Source organism: Enhydra lutris, unplaced genomic scaffold, assembly GCF_002288905.1.
Source record: "Enhydra lutris kenyoni isolate GAN:26980312 unplaced genomic scaffold, ASM228890v2 scaffoldscaffold34, whole genome shotgun sequence".
In the NCBI taxonomy this organism is placed as follows: domain Eukaryota; kingdom Metazoa; phylum Chordata; class Mammalia; order Carnivora; family Mustelidae; genus Enhydra; species Enhydra lutris.
Genome location: NW_019154118.1, coordinates 6,591,005 through 6,609,064, shown reverse-complemented (window position 1 = coordinate 6,609,064; position 18,060 = coordinate 6,591,005). Strand labels below are relative to the sequence as shown.

Here is an 18,060-nt window from a genome sequence, read left to right as displayed (position 1 = left end):
CAGCTCTCCGCATTCCCACACCAGGCAGTAGGGGATAAAATGATGACCACCTACAGAAGAGGACCTGCCCAGTTTCAAGCACAGAAAACATTTAAACTGGGGAAAGGTAAGATCAAAGACTCCTTAGGTTTGACCCAAACTCCCCACAAGTGGAGAGCTCGAAGCCAAAGTTCAGGTTGAGAAGGAGACACACTTCCACCCACACTAAGATTCGCCTTCCAAGAGTAGATTTTCCCGGCAAGCATTAAGTTTAGGGCTGAGATTCAAAAGTGCCAAACTTAAAATGATTATCTCCATTTTTGTTGCCATCGGGGGTCCTCATTCCCATCTCCTCTTGCCCTACAACCCAGAGCCCTTCCAAGGGCACTGCTGGCTACGTAGGGTTACCTTCACCCCTAGGAAAACAGCAACATGCCAAGGGGACACTTCTCAGGATAACAACCTCTCATTCTGCCTTGGAACGCTCTGGTTTCCAGAATGACCAACACAAGTAGGGAGGGGACTTATTTTTATTGCTAAGGAACAACACATTGGATGAGTTTGCTAAACTCAGAGTGTATACACCTGGTGCCATAGCAAATGCCCCCTGCCCCGGGGGGGGGGGGGGGAAACCTACTCATCTAAGATGTCATTCCTTCTTATACAACTCTTTGGCACAATTCTTGCTCATAAAATGCAGTATGAGGTTCTCGGTTTTGGCGGGTTTTCTTCCCCTCCCCCCTCCAACCACCTGAAGTTCCTGCTAGTCATCAAAATGGACTTCATTTGCTAAAATGGGTAAACGGAGGCACAGAAGATAATATATCTCAACACAGGAAAACGGGTTGGACAGGGATTCTTTTCAAAATGCTTTATATTTTAAAAATAACACATTTCTCAAAGTCCAAGGTCAACCCATCCCAGAGGGAAACTGGATATTTATCTAGAAGCTAGTGGAGTAACTCACTTTTTTTTTTTTTTAAACTTGAGAAGAAACTAACTTGCCATCCTACTTAAAAGTTGGCCAGTGGGTTGGCATCATGGAAAGCTATGCAGATTTCTCAGATACTGTGTCGGAGTCATCTGGGCAACCTACTCAGAGCTCAATAATTAGCCAACTGTGTGGGACCCACTAACTACATATAAAATATGTGGGGGAAATCTATTTGTGGCAAAAGAGGAGAAGGTGTCTTGTTGGCATTTCTGATCTCAAGTTCATGTTTATTACTATATTATGATTACTAATAATTACTATTATTATGATTGCTATTTCATTAACATTGAATGCACTATGTACTCGCCAAATCAAATAGTGAAAATGTATATGGCTAAACAGAAATGTCAGGAAGTTTGGGGAACACAGCTTCCTGTTTTAACTCTGCCACTGAACTTGACCATGTAAACTTGGGGGCGGGGGGGACTCAGAATCACTGCTCTGCAGTTGCACCATTTATAAAATGTTGCTATCTAAAAAAATTACCTTGAGGTTCAAGTGTGGTGAAGTCACGTGTCTAACTGTAAAAGTGCTACCAAATTATAACCCAGTATTAAGAGAACTGGTCGATAATAGATACAAACAGACCTGAGGGTTTCCCCCAAATTCAACAAGCATCCCAATATTTCTGCACATGTTGGAGGCAGCAGACCCAGAACTTCAGAGTGAGTGGGTCTGAGTCTAAAGCCCTCTGCTCACCAGCTGTGTGATCTTGGGCAAGTTGTTGAACCTCTCAGTTTCTTCATCTGTGAAATGGAAATAATACTTAGCCATTAGGGATGAGGGTACAATAACGAGGTCCTCAGCATATGAATGCCCTCACGGATTAATAAGTTAGCACCTGCTAACTAATAGGCCAAAAAAAAAAAAAGGGTCAAGATGAGGGGAGAGAAGCGCCCACATAAGTACCAGTAGATAAAGTGAACCTTCATAAGAATGGCAGTTTTTCTTGTTTTTCCCCAAACTGGCATGCCTGCTGCTGACAGAAAAGGGGAAAAGTGTGACAGGCCCTTCTCAAAGTGTAGAAATAACATCAAGAAAATGATTTTCAGATAACAGCTGTGTGCAGGCGACACTCTTCCACGGCTGCCAAGAGCGGCCTTTGAGCAGCAAGGCGGCCTGAGCTCACCACGCCCCGACACACTTGTAGCTTTGGGGACACGGCTGGGGCAGCTAAAGCAGGTGGTGTCTTGTTGGCCCCTGACTCCGCAGGACAGCCAGCGCCTGCAGAAGGGTCAGCTGCTGGCTGCGTGAAGAGCCAGAAGCCAGCAGCCCGGGCCCTTCCCTCTATACAAATAGGAGGCAGGGGCCTTGACTCACTGAGTCTGTCAGGAAGACGCACTGAGATGACTTTCAGCAGAATGCATTCCTGCTGCAGGAGGGGACTGTTTACCTACCAAGCAGCGCACAGAGAAGTGGCAGCTTAGACAGAATCGGCTCACTGCTCAGACCACATGCTCAGCCCTGAGGATGCAGCTGGGGACGGCTGCTTCACCTTCCAGACCCCTAACCTACATCTCCTTCCTCCAGATGAGACCCCACACTGGAACCGCCTTCCGCTGCAACTGTAGCAAAGGCTGAAGGGACGAGGAAAGCTGTTTCATGGAGGGGAACCAAGAGGAAGGCAGGACACCTGGTCCAGGGTCACCCCCGAGACAATGTGCCCTAAGTTTCTCCAACGTCAAGCAAGGCCAGGAACAGTTCCCAACACCTCCCTGCAGAAGACATATTAACCTTCACAGATATATCCCCAGTAGATCGGCAAAAGTTGAGGACTAGGAGAAAAACAGCCTCGTTTTGCCCACCTCTTGAGTGACATATATGTTCTCTCCGAGCCTGAATTATTTCAAATGTTTTCTAAAATCATAAAATGTCAGGGTAAAGAGAAACCTTACGGGTCATCTTCTCTGGTTCATGTATTTGACCGAGGAAGAACATGAGGTTCAGGAAAAATGAAATGACTTGCCCAAGGTCACGCAGACAAACAAGTGCAAAGCCATGGCTAGAACCCAGGGCTGCTGCCCCTCTGAGCAATGATGGGTCCCTATACACATATATTTATTCCTACTACACTACTAAGTCTCCCCTTCCCATGCATGAATCCTCACTGTATTCATTTAATTAGTATTTCAGTGATAGAAGACAACCTTCACATAATGTACAGAATTCACTGAAGTTTTAGGCAAGGAGTATCAGAGAGGAAAAACATACAAATACTAGAAGTATAAAGGTCATTACACGGAAACTCTTCGACCAAAAATTTCCTGGTGATGGATTTTCTGAAGGCTATTTTAAAATCATACTCAACAATACACTCTGATTTTAAACATGAACGCTAAATAATGAATTACCCTAGCACAAAACTGTTACCACACAAAAATGACATTCGATGAAAGCTGTTTTAGTTCCTACTAAGTAGTAAAAGTTCCTAAATGCTTCAAAAACTACGGATCTACAAACACTCCCCAGGTTTAGGAACGCCCTTGCCTGACCTAGATTTTTTATTTTCCATTCGTACCTTGAAAATACGTACCTGATTGATTCTGTCATCTACTCTGAGGTTTAACGCCTATTCTGATAAACTGATACAGAGGTTTTAACAACTAACAGTATGAGTGGGAGGTAAAGTAATGCTACCCAAAAAATAAATAAATATATATATATGTGTATATATATACACACACACACATATATATATATATATATATATATCTCAGAAACCTATTCAGTAACACTTCTCTGTCCTTAAAACCTTCCTACCTTCAAAGGCAAAATTAATTTATCCTGAGATTCAAAATGTTCTCACATGGGCCCTGCCTTCACGTTTCCTTCTCTCTTCCCTTTCTACAATCAAGGTAGTTTTCTTCGTATTTATGTAAGCCTTTCTTTTACTCTAAACTTTCGGCGTTCTTCCCACACTGTTCTTTCTATCTAAAATAATCCTTTCCCTGTTCTTACGCCTCCTTCGAATGCTTCTGAAATAGCCATGTTCTCCCTGAAGCTGACCTGTGAAATTATTCTAGCCTAGAAGTGTTAGAAGAAAGAGCCCAACAGGCATAGAAAATATAAATAATCATTGATCCACATGCAGGTCCATAAATTCACACAATGGTCCTCCTGCACTTTCAGCCATGGAAGCATCTGGAACCCAGGGAAGATCTCATCTGATTTACCCCGACCAGCCATGCATCCATGAGGGATTTAAAGGCTCCTGAAAAGATTCCACAGATGAAGAATGGAGAGCCAGGGTCACCCACCTAACCACCTGAGACTGGTCCCTATGAGGAATTTCCCAAAAGTCTATGAAATAATCACTTAAATGCTTTTATTCATTTTCCTTATTTCTTTTTGTTCTTTATGACTTCTTTCATAGTTTCCTACTCTTTTTTTTTTCTCTCTATTCCTTTTTAGCCAAAAGGGATGTTGTAATTGAATCCACCATTCCCTTCCTCCCCTCCTAAAGCACTAAAGGCTTGTTTTTTACTTTTGTTTTTGTGTTTACCCATTTTAGTGGTACCAAAAAAAAAAAAAAAAAAAAAAAAAAAAAAAACCTCTATTTTTTTCTTGCCCTTTTTGATCCCATCAGTAAAACATCTCATCTTGGGCAAGCATTAAAACAAAACAAAGCAAAAATGTTAATTGTCTTCACTTGTGTAATGATGACATCTCCCCCCTACTCAAAAGTTCATTTTCACACACACACATACACACACACACACCACACACCCCACACACACAACATGCACAAAGTTTACAGTTCCTCTGCAGAACCGTGCAAAGCAGAAATCAACAGCTTAGCATAGCTCCCCAAAGCTACCAAGAGGTTTCAAATGCTCGAAGTGAACTTGTTTGAGGTTGATTTGTAGTTATTTCTCGGGCTCTGAGAAATATTACATTATGCGTCAAAAACACATTTAAAAATATTACTCACGGTTGGGGGAAACCACACTGAACTTGAATTATTTCAAACTCTTAATATGGCCCTTACTTTGGAAGGTCTAAACCCCAAGGCTAGCAATTGAGAACAGATATTACAGAGAATATTATCATCTAAATTCAGTGTCTAAGTGGTGTGACCCTCATTTGCTGGGAGAGTCCAAGCTCATGTCCATCATTCTAGTATAATTATTCACAGTGCCCATTACATTCTCAAAAGTGTCCCAATTTAGATGATAAATTATAGGAACTTATTACCAAGACATCAACAAGTTCTGAAATCCAATAGCCTAAAACCGGTCAATACTACTTTGGGTCTTAAAGCACCAGCTGGGTCAGTATTTTACAATTCTCAGGGACAGAACTAAATGCTACAGAGAAGGACAACTGAAAAAAAGTTGATAGGACAGTAAGAAGCGACATTTGGAGTGTCCAGTGAGAGGCTTGGACCCAAGCAGCAGAAACTGGAAAGCACCTGGGAAATATGACAAAGTTGGCCAAGTAATCAATAAATATTTATGGCTTGAACAGCAATATTTTGAGTGTGTCTGTAAGCATGGCTCCCTGCCAATGAAATTGGATCCTACTGCAACCTACACCACAGACCATTTTCTTTCTGTATCTGCACGGAGACTCTAAACTTCACAATCAAAAGAAAAAAGTAACACAGATAGGCACGGGGCTTCGGAAAAGTAGCCAAGCAGAAACAGCTTCTTTATGCAATTTGAAAAACATCTACTGATATTTTGAAAAAAAAAAGAGGTCTTTAACCCAACTGAAAAAAGCTAAGCTATAGACACATGACAAATTGAAATGATAGATTTGAGAATTGTCGACGTTCTCGATGCTGAGTTAGGGACTGCGTGCATAGCAGCTGTAAGCCAAGAGTGGGCCTAAGAGGCTGGGAAGATGAGAGAAAATCTCATCAGACATTCTGAGCAGGGAAGTGGGGCCAATTTCATTCTGGAGTAGTCAGGTAAAAACAAATATGGAGTCTGTGTTGTCAATATATAAATCCACCTCCATGATGACTGTGTGGGTCCCAGGATATTAATTACTTGGAGAAAATGCTCCCCATAAGGCAGTGATAGAGGAACCCATACCTTACCCGGGACAAGTAATCAGGGCATCTGTTTCTTGATTGGCCAGGGGTCACGGAGGACTGGTGGGTCCACAGGTAGAATACCGAAGCTCACCCTCCCTTCTTGAACACACAGCCCCTTGACCCATTAAATGGACTTGAAAATACTACATTGTAGCTGGAAAAAAATAAAACACTGGGTGTGTAGACAGCAAATGTAGGGGCCTATGGCTTCCTCTGGAAGCAAGAAAATTAAACCACAGCCATATTAAGAAAACAAACTAGTTGCTGATCTGTCTCTCGTCCACCAGATTGTGAGTGAGATTATATGCAGAGCTGTGTCTGTGAGGCAAGAGGCAAAACAGGCAGCATCAGGAGGCTCCAGGAAGGATGTGACCTTGGAAGTGAACATAATCGTCTCCCCACCTGCGAGAGAGAGAAGTACATCTGGAAGACACTGGAAAAACAAGAACCCAGGTTCTCTGCTTGGTGATCTGAGGCAAGCATAGCTCCAACCTTCAAGCGCCTTCCTAAGGCACCACAACTGGAAAGGTGGGCCTGGAGAACGCCCACTGCCTCTCCCTAAGCGCAGAGGGAGCCCTGCACCTTCTCAACCCCCAGAGAACCCATCATCACTGCTTCCTCATATGCCCCCTTTGTATGTATACATACATATACATATGTAATTGTTTACATATATAATTGTAATTATATATACACAAATATATATTACATATCACATATATTACATATATATGTGTGTAATTGTTTTAAACATATGTCCTTTTAAATTTCCAGAGTTACCATGAATAACATGCTTTTTCATTTTAGGTATAAAATGCCTACAACAGTTCATCAATTTGTAAGTTTCTAACAGTGTGGCCTTGGGCGGATTTTGCATCTTTTTGAATATCATTTTCCTCATCTGAAAATACAGATAAAATAATAGCTCTCCCCACCTGAGTTAGTGTGAAGGGTAAAAAAGTGTTATTTGATGTGAGTGTGCCAGGTACATAATGTCGGCCCCATAATTTGTCATTTGAGAATGGCAAGAATCTACCATCAATGCCAGGCCCATGGGATACCACTATAGCCACGCGTTATTCATTTCACAAACCAGAGAGACGTCCGGAATTATGCTGTTGCTATAGCCATTGTAGAGTTATCTGTGCTTTTTGAAAGAGAGAGCCCCGCTTTCCTGAAAAATCCGGACCGACACTAACCAGCTCTCTGTCTTGCAGAGATTTGCTGGAGCCCAGAGCAAGCTGGGTTCTGGGAGGCTGACCACGGGCTGGTTTGTCTCCTGGTTGGGGGTGGGGGGGCGGGGATTATGATCCTCTTACAGGGTGGTCTGGTCTCTTTAAGAAAGAAAAAAAGTTACATAGACAAAAAAACAGCAATACAAACCAACCAAAAATGCCAGGAATGCAAGCTCTGTCAACCAAATAAATAAATAAAATGTGAGATACTTTATAATAACTGGACATGATGCCTTTCTCAACTCTGCATAACTGAAACACTGTTTTTTCATCAGTCCTTCAAATGTCCCCCTGGTCCCTACTCTTGGTGGCCTTCTTGCTTAGAGGTAGCCCTGATCACCTCGGTCACCTGAAGTAACTGACCAATCCTTGGGCCTTTCTTTAGCTCTGAGTTGGACCTGGAGATACTCCCACGCTCGGAAAGTTACCTGGCTCGCTGCGTTAGCCCTGGGAGGCAGAGCATGGAACCTCACTGGCATGAGATCTCAGCTAAGGAGATGAAAGTCTTCTCTTTAACTTGAATCTTCTTTCCCTCTCAAAAAAAGGGAGGGGGGGTGTACACAATACAGCAGCAGCCCCTATGAAACATTTCAAGGGCCCCCGAAAATCCTGCACTGATCAGGCTCATTTGTGTCAACTTGTTTACTAGTTAACTGTTGAGACTCTGTTATGGGTCCGTACTGCTTTCAGATGGTGTGCATACCAATAGACATAATTCTCCTATCAACCCTAAGAGATAGAACAGTTACTACACGCATTTTGTGGATGCAGGAGCTAGAGCACAGAGAGATGAAGTAATTTGTCCAAAGTCACCCAGCTCGTAAGTGGCAGAGCTGGGATTCAAACCCAGACAGGCTGGCTCCAGAGTCTGGGCTCTGAACCATCGGGCTCGTTAGTCACTAATGGAGTGTGGTCCGTAGGGGTCTGGAAGCACAGTGAACGAGCGAGCTTAACAGCCTGGGCAGCTCTGCCCTTCTCTCCTGTCTACACTGATGAAGACACAAAGACTGACCTAAGGGACGGCGAAAGGAAGAAATCTTCCTGTCTCTAAGAGCAGTATGGGTCCGCGATGGCCGCCCATCCCCTGCCAGGACAGCGAATATCCAGAATTAGAACTCCTGCTTGTCTCTGGACGTTATGCTCACCTCACCTAGAAGGTGGAATGGGGAAGGAGGGGGAAAACGAAGCGGCTTGGGAATGTATTTGCTTTGGAACCCAGCCTCTGCCCTTCTCGGTAAGCTCCACACCAGGAGGGAACTCGTGGACTCTCCACTCTCCGTGGCTCTGTTTGTTTTAGCCCATTTAAAACCTGAGAGCCCCTGCAATCACATACTGCAATCAAAATGGTATACCCACTTTACATTTGCAAGGGATATCCAGTTCCCGGGTTATTTCAAAATATATGTTAATTTGGTACTTAAAGCTGTTAAATCTTGGGAGGTCTCGATCTAGAAGAAATGTGAATAAAGGTTCTGGATCAGGTCTTAGCCACAAAGACAGGCAAATAATCCAGGACTCCTGTTTCAACACCCACTTCCCCACTGCCTCCCTACTGGCTCCCATGTATTGGTTGTGGGGGGGGGGGTGTAGGGAAATCCTGGTTTAATGATTTAAGCCAGATAAGATCCCAAACTAGTTGTCTCCACACATAAGAAACTAAACGACCCAAAGAATCATTCTGAAAAATATTTAAGTCACAGCTGTGGACACAAAGCCACGCTGTGAAAAGTTAAACTTTAAACACATGTCCTATATGGTCTGATGGGCAAAGCAAATCCCCACTTAGCCAGTGTCTTCTCCACCCACCAACAAAGGCAGGCAGCCCCAGCCAATGTTTCTTCTAGCCGTGCACCTGCAAGCTTAAGCCTCAACTGAAGTTTCTTTGCTGCGCTCTTCAAAGGTAACTTGCAGTGTTACTCAAGGCAACATACACTGAGAAGTTAAAAAAAGGGACTAATTTTACTCTAGCCACTGACTTACAAGATTTTCTTAAGTAAGTGACTTACCTTCTCTGGGCCTCTATTTTCCTCTCTGAGATATGGGTACAATATTCATATATACCCTACTAAAAAATCCAGGAAAAAAAAAAAAAGCTAAAACTGCTATATGTATTTGCCAGTTTCTCTATTTTCCCCAAGACAGGACCAGAGGATCAAATCTCATTATGATGAGTGGCAGAAAATTGCCCAATTTCTCTGACCCGTTGAAATTTTGTTATACCGAAGGCTGCTTACCAAACCTGATCAGTGTCTTGTCAACCTTTTTTGAAAAAGAGAGGCACTGTAAAGACACTTAGTACAATAGATGTTGACTGTAGCATTAGTGCTTACTGTCCCCATTTTACAGATGGGAATGCTAAGCAAAGTTATTTGCCCTGAGGCTTATTTTTTATCAATAATCAAAATAACACCACCATATGCTCAAAATCTCTAATATATAATATTAAATTACCCCCCCCAAAATGACTTCAGCTGTTTACTGTGATCTAAAACATGTGTTGTCAGGGGCACTTTATTCCCAGCACATGAAATCCATTGTAGGTATGGGGACTGACCTATCTTACACGATACTTCCCAGACAGCCAACTCTGTCTTTCTCCATAAATACACATACAAACAAGCCATTCTTAAGGAAAGAACCTATTAGTTGAGTTTATATCTTTGCTGGCAACTATCATTTCTTTGATACATGGCTTGGATCAACTGTGACTAACAGAATTCATTCTGGCTTTCTCGAACCCCAAACACGACCAGCACAGCGACATCATTTCTGAACTGTAGCTCTAAGTGCCTGAAATGTCTCCGCAGTTCTAGTTGATCTCAGCATTGCTCTGACCATGTCATCATCCTTGTGACAACAAACAAGCTTAGCCTTCTTTGTGCACTTCCCAGCAGAACTCCGAATACTGGGGTTGAATGTCAGGGGGTCTAACAGGAGAGGACAGGGCCAGGTCTTCATTAACATTTCGGAGAAAGGGTTAAAATAAGCAAGTGATGATGGCAGAGGCAAGGAAGTGTTAACCAAAGGCAAGACCGGCTAAACTTCTCAATAATCAGATACAACAGAGCAGCAGGTCACTGCAATTAATTATTTTCCAGAAAGCATCCCCTTCTCTGTATATCTTATTATATATACCTTTACCTCTAAAATCACTAATCTCGAAAGGATAGCTGGCAGTTCCTTATTCTAAAAGAAAACATCTATTCTTCTCAAACCGCCTTTATTCTAGGACTTCTGGACCCTGTGAAACTGCCAATGAAAACTGATCCAATTTTAGGATCAAAAATTGTGTCTAAGACAAAATCAAATTTCTTGCCTATCCCCTTCTTCTAAATCCTTCAAAGAGTTGGATAACACCACCCACCAAAGACCCAAAGTCACGTTTGGGGTCAGGATGTTTTCCCTCTTGTAACAGATCTTTGGTACCAGAGGACAAACGTATGGCAGATGAGAAAGCTTTGGATAAAGTAAGTAACCTGCATGAATAGAATTGGGATGTTTCTAGAAGTTAAGATGATCATTTCAGTTCTCCTACCACCTCCTTGCCCTCAACCCAGAAAAGAGGAGCTAGATAGCAAAGGGACATGTGACAGAGGAGCTCAGGAAGGCAAGATGTTTGAAAATGTGCTTGTAGGCCGGCCAGTGAGACACTGTTTCAGCTCTTACTGCTCAGGGCCCTCCATCCAGCTCCAGTTCTGGGGGATGCAGACAGCGGCTGATGTCTTCTGCGCAGTGTCCATCCCCCCTAACGCTAAGGAATAAGGCCAGAGCATGCTCTCTCATTCGGAAAGATTAAAAAAAAAAAAAAAAGGCAGGAATAAGGGTGCTGGACATTCTATAAGCTTTTTCCCACTACTCACAAGAACACAGCTGTGAAAATAAATACCACCCCCCAAACAAGGATCTCAGGCCACCAACAGTCCTCCTTCTCTTCTCTACCTTGCTCCAGCTGCCACCAGCATCGCCTTGCTCAGGCAGAAACGCACTGCCTGGGAGGGAACAGCGGAAAGGGGGAGAAGCGGAGGGGACCCCAGCCTCTGGCCGAAAGCCGGCGCGGGGGCCTCGACAGTCACCACTCACCGGGGGAGGGGAAAAGCTCCAGATCGACTTTTTCCGTCTTGATGATGGTGAGAGTAGGTTTGAGATCGACGGCCGCCTTCATGGTGCCAGGAGTGGGGGGCAGACAGGCTTATAGCAAGTTTGCTGTTATTCTTCTTGTTTGTCTTTTTTATGGGGATTAGTAACAGGGAAAGGGGGACGGGGGAAATCCGACTTTCTTCCCTAAGATCTCAAATTCCCGCTGACTTTTCCCCGGAGCCCAGAAGGTGCGCGCCCGGCACTCTCTCCCGGGAAGTTGGCACTTTGCGGAGAAGTGCGCGCGCCCCGGGTCCCAGCCTCGCCTGCGCCTCGCCCCGCTCCTCCTCGTCCTCGCCCCGCTCCTCCTCTCCGCCGGCAGGCAGCTTCAGCTCGCTCTCGCTCTCCGGAGCCGCGCTCTCCCTCCCTCTCTCCCGCCTCTTTAGGGCGTTTCTCGCGGCGCCGAGCCTCGGCCGCCGGGTCTGCGCGCCCGCCCCCCCACCATCCCCCAGGATCTCCGCAGGGGGGGAGCGAGGGGCGGGGCCGGCGGGGCGGGGGCGGTCCTGGGGCGGGGCCGGATACCCGCGGCCAATCGACGGCGGCGGCCCGAAAACGAAAGGAAGATGGGGCGGAGCTCCGCGGCCACCCGCGCCCGCGCCCGCGCCTTCTCTGCCCTGGCCCAGGCGCCCGGCCGCGGATGGCTGAACGCGGAGCGGGCGGGAAGTTGAGCCCGCTCCCCAGCCGGCAAGGGCTCAGCGCGCTCGAGCAGGCTGGGTGCAGAAGTGCCGCGGCCCTTTCGGGAAAGTCCGTCTGATTCGCCACGCATTCTTGAGGACTTGGTCACCGGCTCCTGCCCCTCTTCCCAGTAGCAGCATAGTTTTCCGAGTGCGTGTACATCATTCATTCACAAAGACTGACACACAGGACGTGAGGCATGCGGAGGAAGGGGCGTGCGTGCGAACGCCGCAGGGGGTTCTCGAGCCAGTGTCCTCTAAGGGCTTTGGGAGTCCTGGACTCTCGCCGGTTAGTGAGTCAGGAATCGGTGCAGTGTTTCTGGAGGAGCCTTCGATTTTTCAGGGCCCCCCTCCCCCCCGCGTGTCATGGTTAAGAAATCAGTTAAGAAGACAGAGGCAGCGTTCTGAGCAGAATTCTCGCTGCCCTTGAGAAGGATCAAGCCCAAGGCAGCCTCCTGGAGACCCCAAAACAAAGGCCCAAATGCTTTTTATGTATTATTGGGAGAGCAGAGAACAGGGCCCCCAAACTGGAATGCAGTCATGGGCTTCCATAAGCGTCCAGTTTACCTACAGCAGGGGTTGGGTGGAAGGGGAAGCTATTATTCTACTAATTATGTCACCGTTGGCCTTTCCTTTCAAAGACTCTCCTCCACTAGATAAAACTGACAACCCTACTACAACCACCACCACCAGCAAAAAAAGCGGTGCAGAGGCTCTGTGGTTTTGAATTTCTGGAGTACATCATTCGCAGCTGTGACAGAATCAGTGCACAGCCCCTGTCCCATTTGGGAATTCCAGACACTTTGGACACCATAACACGATCCCCAATAATTCATAACTTTGCACTAATAACGTTGGTTATCATGAGTGGAGCTAGTTGTTCTAATTACCAGATCAACCAGTAAATCTAGAGCAACATACACAGACATACATGTGCATAGCGAGAGCCAGACATTGAGATCTACCTTTGATTAACTAGAAGATTAAACAACAATCTTTCTGAACAACCTCAAAGGAAGCTATTTTTAATACTGTTTCCTGATTTTAAGCCTCTGTTGAACTACCACCACTTGCCTGCAACTGACTTAGATCAGTTTTAACACACCTGCTTACCTTCACCTAATCCCAGTTTTGTCTCCTTGAAGCCTTGGTTAGCTTGCCTGTTTCCCACAACAGATGAGAAAAGGAGCTAGGAACAGAAAATCAATCTCTGGTTCCAGGTTCAAACTTCAGATCATGCCTGTCCTTCAGTGACCAGAAAAAATATTTGTATGTGACAATTCTAATTTTTGTAGGATTGTTGTAATCCAGCTGTTTCCAAAAGGTATGAGAAGACAATGCTGGCCTCCAGATGCCAAGAACAGACACTTCTGATCCTGGGAAAAGCCGGGGGAGAGGGCTGGAAGGATGAACTGGATATTTACACGTCCGAAGGAGCCGCAGAGGAAAGGATCCTGAACCCATCCTCTGCTTTGCCTCCTCTGAATACATCAGCAAAAGAACTGAGCAAATCGAGAGCTGCTTTGGGGGAATCTTGTTTTATTGATGTTGTGTTAAGAAAATGCTGTTATTTTTAAATCCAAGTGTAAGTACTTAATTTTCTACTTGCAAACGAAGCTGCCTCAGAGCCAGTCTTTTTTCTCTTCCCCAGAATCTTCCTCAGCTTTCTCCCCTAGACCAGCCTGAACTCTGCTGCCAACACCCTCCACCATCAGACACTAAAAGAACCGTCCAGAATCGAACCAGAAACACTTTCCACTCCACGCCAGCAGTAGGGAAACTTACTCCTTTGGTTTTGCAACAATGATATCTCACCTAACTATCCATCACCCTTTGTAGCCCAGTCCTGCAGCACAGAAGCTCAAAATATGTGAAGGTCCAAATCAAGGAAGGGGATTATTTAAGACAGGAGGGTGGGGGAGATAGCCAGGGACCACCAAAGACCTCCAGGAAATCTCTTTGTACTTGAGGCTGATTGTGACAGTGAAGTTATCACAAATCATGCCTCTAACTTCAGATCTAACTGAAACTTTGCTTGGGACAAAGAGCACTGATGTAAACAAGTTAAAATATGTTCACAAATGTGGGATATTAATAATCGAATCAGGCCTATAAGTATCAAATCAACACGGATAAATGAAATTTTCATTCCCTTTTGACAGGAGTAGATTCTTGTAAATCTTCTATGGCTCTTACCAAAGCCTAAAAAGCAATCCCTAGCCCAGTGCCTGACCCATTGCAGACACTCGGGAAATATGTATTCAGTAATGAACTATCAACTTCTTGGTCACCAGGGGCATCTACCTTGCCACCAGCTTTCTCTAAGGCAAAAGTTTAAGTGCGTTGTTTCTGCTATGGCTTGTGAAGAGGAACTAAACCATGTCAACCAGTCCACCCCTAGGTCGGTCCTTTGTCCTCCATGACAGAGCGGAACCCCTATTCCCCAGCATTCATGTCCACTCGGGTTCACTTGTGCCTCAGTTTCCCCACCAGCAAAACAAGAGCAGCTGGGCCTTGCCTTCCAGCTACTTAGGCAAGTGGTTTCAACTTGTGAGGCACTTGAGAAAAATCAACGAAGGAAATACTTCCTTGCTTATTTTTGTAATGCAACAGTCTGCTCCTCCTACAATTGGGAGAGAACAGAATTGTATTTTTAAACATTCCTAAGACCTAGGGAATTACACCCAGCAAGTGCTAAAACTCCGTAAAAGAGGAACATCGTGCCAATGATTATCAAAACAGGCTTGCAAGAGTTGGGGGACCCGGATGTGAGGTTAGACATTAATGATATCAAGGAACTAGTCACATTCTTTATAGGAATTCCCTCACACGCATAGATGTCCTAAACACAAACTTTCTCTTTACTACTCCGCCCCTCGACTCCACACCAGCCTCAGTTAAAAAAGAAACAGAAAAATACACGGAGTTTCAAACAGTCATGGAAGACAGACTGTCCCTCTCCACAAGCGTGCTAAAAGTTATTTGTCTCTTTCTTGAATCTTAAACTTCACCAAACCAAAGAACCTCTGAGTTTTGAGCTAAAATATGCTGTATTGGAGGTAGGTGCAAAAACACTCCGACCACTAACGGCTGATCCAGAACAAGTTTATGACTCACAGATGTTGATTTACTGGTTTAAATGTAAGATTAAAAAAAAAAAAAAATCCTCCATTAACAACCTGTCTGAGTTGCGTTTGTGGTTGTTTTTTCTCTGAGAAAAGGCAATAGTCCCCGTCACACACAGGGACCTAGAAACAGGCTTCTGAAGCTTCACTCTAAAGCAAGTGGTTTCTCCGTGTTAAGTTGAGTCATTAAAAAAACACAGTGGGGCAGAAAACAGCCTGGGGCTCTGATATCTACCATTATCAAGCAGCAATAAAATGGCAAATTGGAGATCGAAAGGAAAATGGAAATAACTCTCTTAATTAAACTCTGATACCAGAAGGCCTGAGGGTCAGTTTAAGAACCCAAGTGGCAGGCTCCAAGCTGTTGGACTGCAGGCTGGCTCTGTGACCTCAGCAGAGCCACTTAACCTTTGTGTGTGACAACCTCATCTCTGTTTCAGGGAATAAAATCACCCCTGGCTCTCCCGACCATGTAATACACACTCATTAGCTATTGTTTAGAAGGTACAATAAACAATGGGCCATAAGAAGAGCCATAGTTAGGGGGAAGTGGGGGGGGGGAGGGGCAGGGAGAGGGAGGACTTGGGGGCTGCTTGGCCCCGGGAAAGCTTCCACAATCAGACAAAGATGAGAGTGAGCAGTGCGGGCTCTGGTGTTGGACTCCGGTTCGAACTCTAGCTCTGCCCACTAACGGGCTGAATTCTTGCTCTGAAGTCACTTACTCTAAAACCTCAGCTCCTCCACACTCAAGGCAGAGACAATAATAGCACCCCCCCCCCTTTTAAGGTCATTTGGAAGAGTAAATGGGATAATGCATGCAAAGCACTTAGCACAGTGTCCAGGTCAGAAAACGTGCTCAGTTAAAGCTAAATCATTGTTCCTGCTATTAAAATCCAGGATGAGGTAGAAGAGTCAAAAAACCCTGTTCCGTCTCTAGGACCATCCCCTTCTCAGAGTAACTTGGATCCTCTGTTTACCTGAACCGTCTTCAGGGAGAGATAGGGAGAATGATCTTGTTTAATTTAAAAATCTCTCCAGACCCCTATCTCACTCAGTTCCTGATTTGGGAACGTGCCCAGCTTTGGCCTCCTTTGAGAAATCCCAGCACCACCTGGTTAGAAGAGAACACTGTAGATCTGTATGTGTTTTAAGTCATGGAAAACCCGTAGTTCAAATTCAGAAGGAAGAGCCTGTGGGTGGTACCCAGTGGAGCCTTCGTCCAGCGCTTGGCTGTCACATGACGGAGCTAGCTGGGAGTCTCTTAGAGATTTCCAAGTCCAGCCCTCCTGCTCGCCAGAGGGAAAAAATGAGTTTGAGAGAGTAGGTCATTCAGCCCAGAGCCACACAGCCTGAAAAAGTCAATGTCAGTCCCACAACAGTATTCCCTAAACTGTAGTTCCGTCCGTGGCCATCTCCTCGGGTCTATTGATACCACATTTGGGGAAGCCACGCCATTCGGCATGGTCTGTTACTGGACACTCTCGAGACACAAAGCAGGATCCAGTGTACACAGAAACGGATAGATGATCAGCCTCAATTTCTAGAAATCTGACAGTGTTCTCTGCACCCGATGTGTTGTCTTTGGGCAAATGCAATGCAGGATAACCACACCAGCATTCCCTGTGGGGTCCAGCTTGGCATGGGCTGTGGGGAGAGAAAGGGTCTGGGTTGGCTCTATGGCTGTCTGCAGTTTCTTTAGACTGTAATTATGAACCATTCAGCTGCATCTGCAGCCCCAACAATGTGGGATGGATTGGCCTAATCCACAGACCAAGCGACACTATAAAATTCACGAGTTTAGACATCACGTATTACTCCAGCAGCAGATTGGGCTCTGCTCCCCCAGAAAGAGGTGAGGAGCTGCCTATCAAGCCTGCAGGGTTCCGAGGTTTCCTCCACACCCACACTGAGCCCATTTCCTGGGATTGTTGCGCCCTCCTGGGCCTGGATAATGCAGAATGCAGGCTACCCTATGAGCCTTCGGGGCCGTGTAATTTGGATTCCAATTTAAATTGTCCTAAATTGGCCTCTCGAGGAGGTAAAGGGATGATAGCCTTAGCACAGGTGGCAGGAGAACCAATGTTCTTTAATGACCTGCAGAAGCAGAGAAGGAGGGTCTTAGGAAGGAGCTCCATACCCCAGGAGTACAGAATCCTGGCCCCCTCCCGGGTTGCAGGTGGTTTCTTCTGGTGGAAGGCTAAGGCCTTCCTCTGATCTTACCCTGCTTTTCTCTTGGGTTACAAAGACAACAGCAGACTTCAAAACAGATGTTCTCTGCAGTTGTGGTTTGAATCTTAAATTAAGATAATTTCATTGTGGAATCTTCCCCCTTTTCCTCCCCCTTTCATTTTAAAATGCCAAGGCAATTGCCCCAAAAGACTAGCATTTAACCACCCCCAGAGATGAAGGAACAGAGATAGGGTGGGGGAATTTCTCCAGCCTGTTCCTGATGCTGGAAGGAAGGCAGAGGGAGCTGATAACACCAGAAGAAGAAATTGTCCTGACAGGGGAAAAGGACAATGGTACAGAAGGAAGGACTAGGAAGGGAACTTCTCGGAGAACAAAGGAAGGACAAGATGGGGTCAGGGGCAGCATGAGGAAGTATAGTCACAGCAGTTCTATGTCCTTGGCATTTGGGGATCCCTAAGATCTCAAAATTAAATTAAAGCCTGGTAATGCATCCAGTATGGTCACAGAGCCCATTTCATGGTCCTACATGGTCATCAGCTATGGAAGGACAATAAAACAAATCAATAGGAGGTTCTCTAGCTGAAAAAGTTGCACAGGATGGTGAGGGGAAGAGAGGGGAAAGGATCTACAGAAGATGAAAGGGGAAGGCCAAGCTGGAAATGGACCTCGAACACAGATTTTCCCCTAT

At 45.3% G+C, this 18,060-nt stretch overlaps 1 protein-coding gene across 4 annotated transcripts in view; it reads right to left on the bottom strand.

The window, feature by feature from the left end:
- LOC111154029 (ETS proto-oncogene 1, transcription factor) overlaps positions 1 to 18,060 on the bottom strand; it is a 113,261-nt gene that overhangs the window by 53,897 nt on the left and 41,304 nt on the right. For 2 of the 4 annotated variants that reach the window (XM_022513380.1, XM_022513379.1), the window contains exon 1: positions 11,330 to 11,698. The exons of 1 other annotated variant lie outside the window; for it this stretch is intronic. In XM_022513380.1, coding sequence (XP_022369088.1) covers positions 11,330 to 11,411 — 82 coding nt within the window. In that variant the 5' untranslated portion in view covers positions 11,412 to 11,698. Of the gene's footprint in view, positions 1 to 11,329; positions 11,755 to 18,060 lie in introns of those variants that run through there. One more of the 4 variants, XM_022513382.1, reaches the window with a different exon arrangement.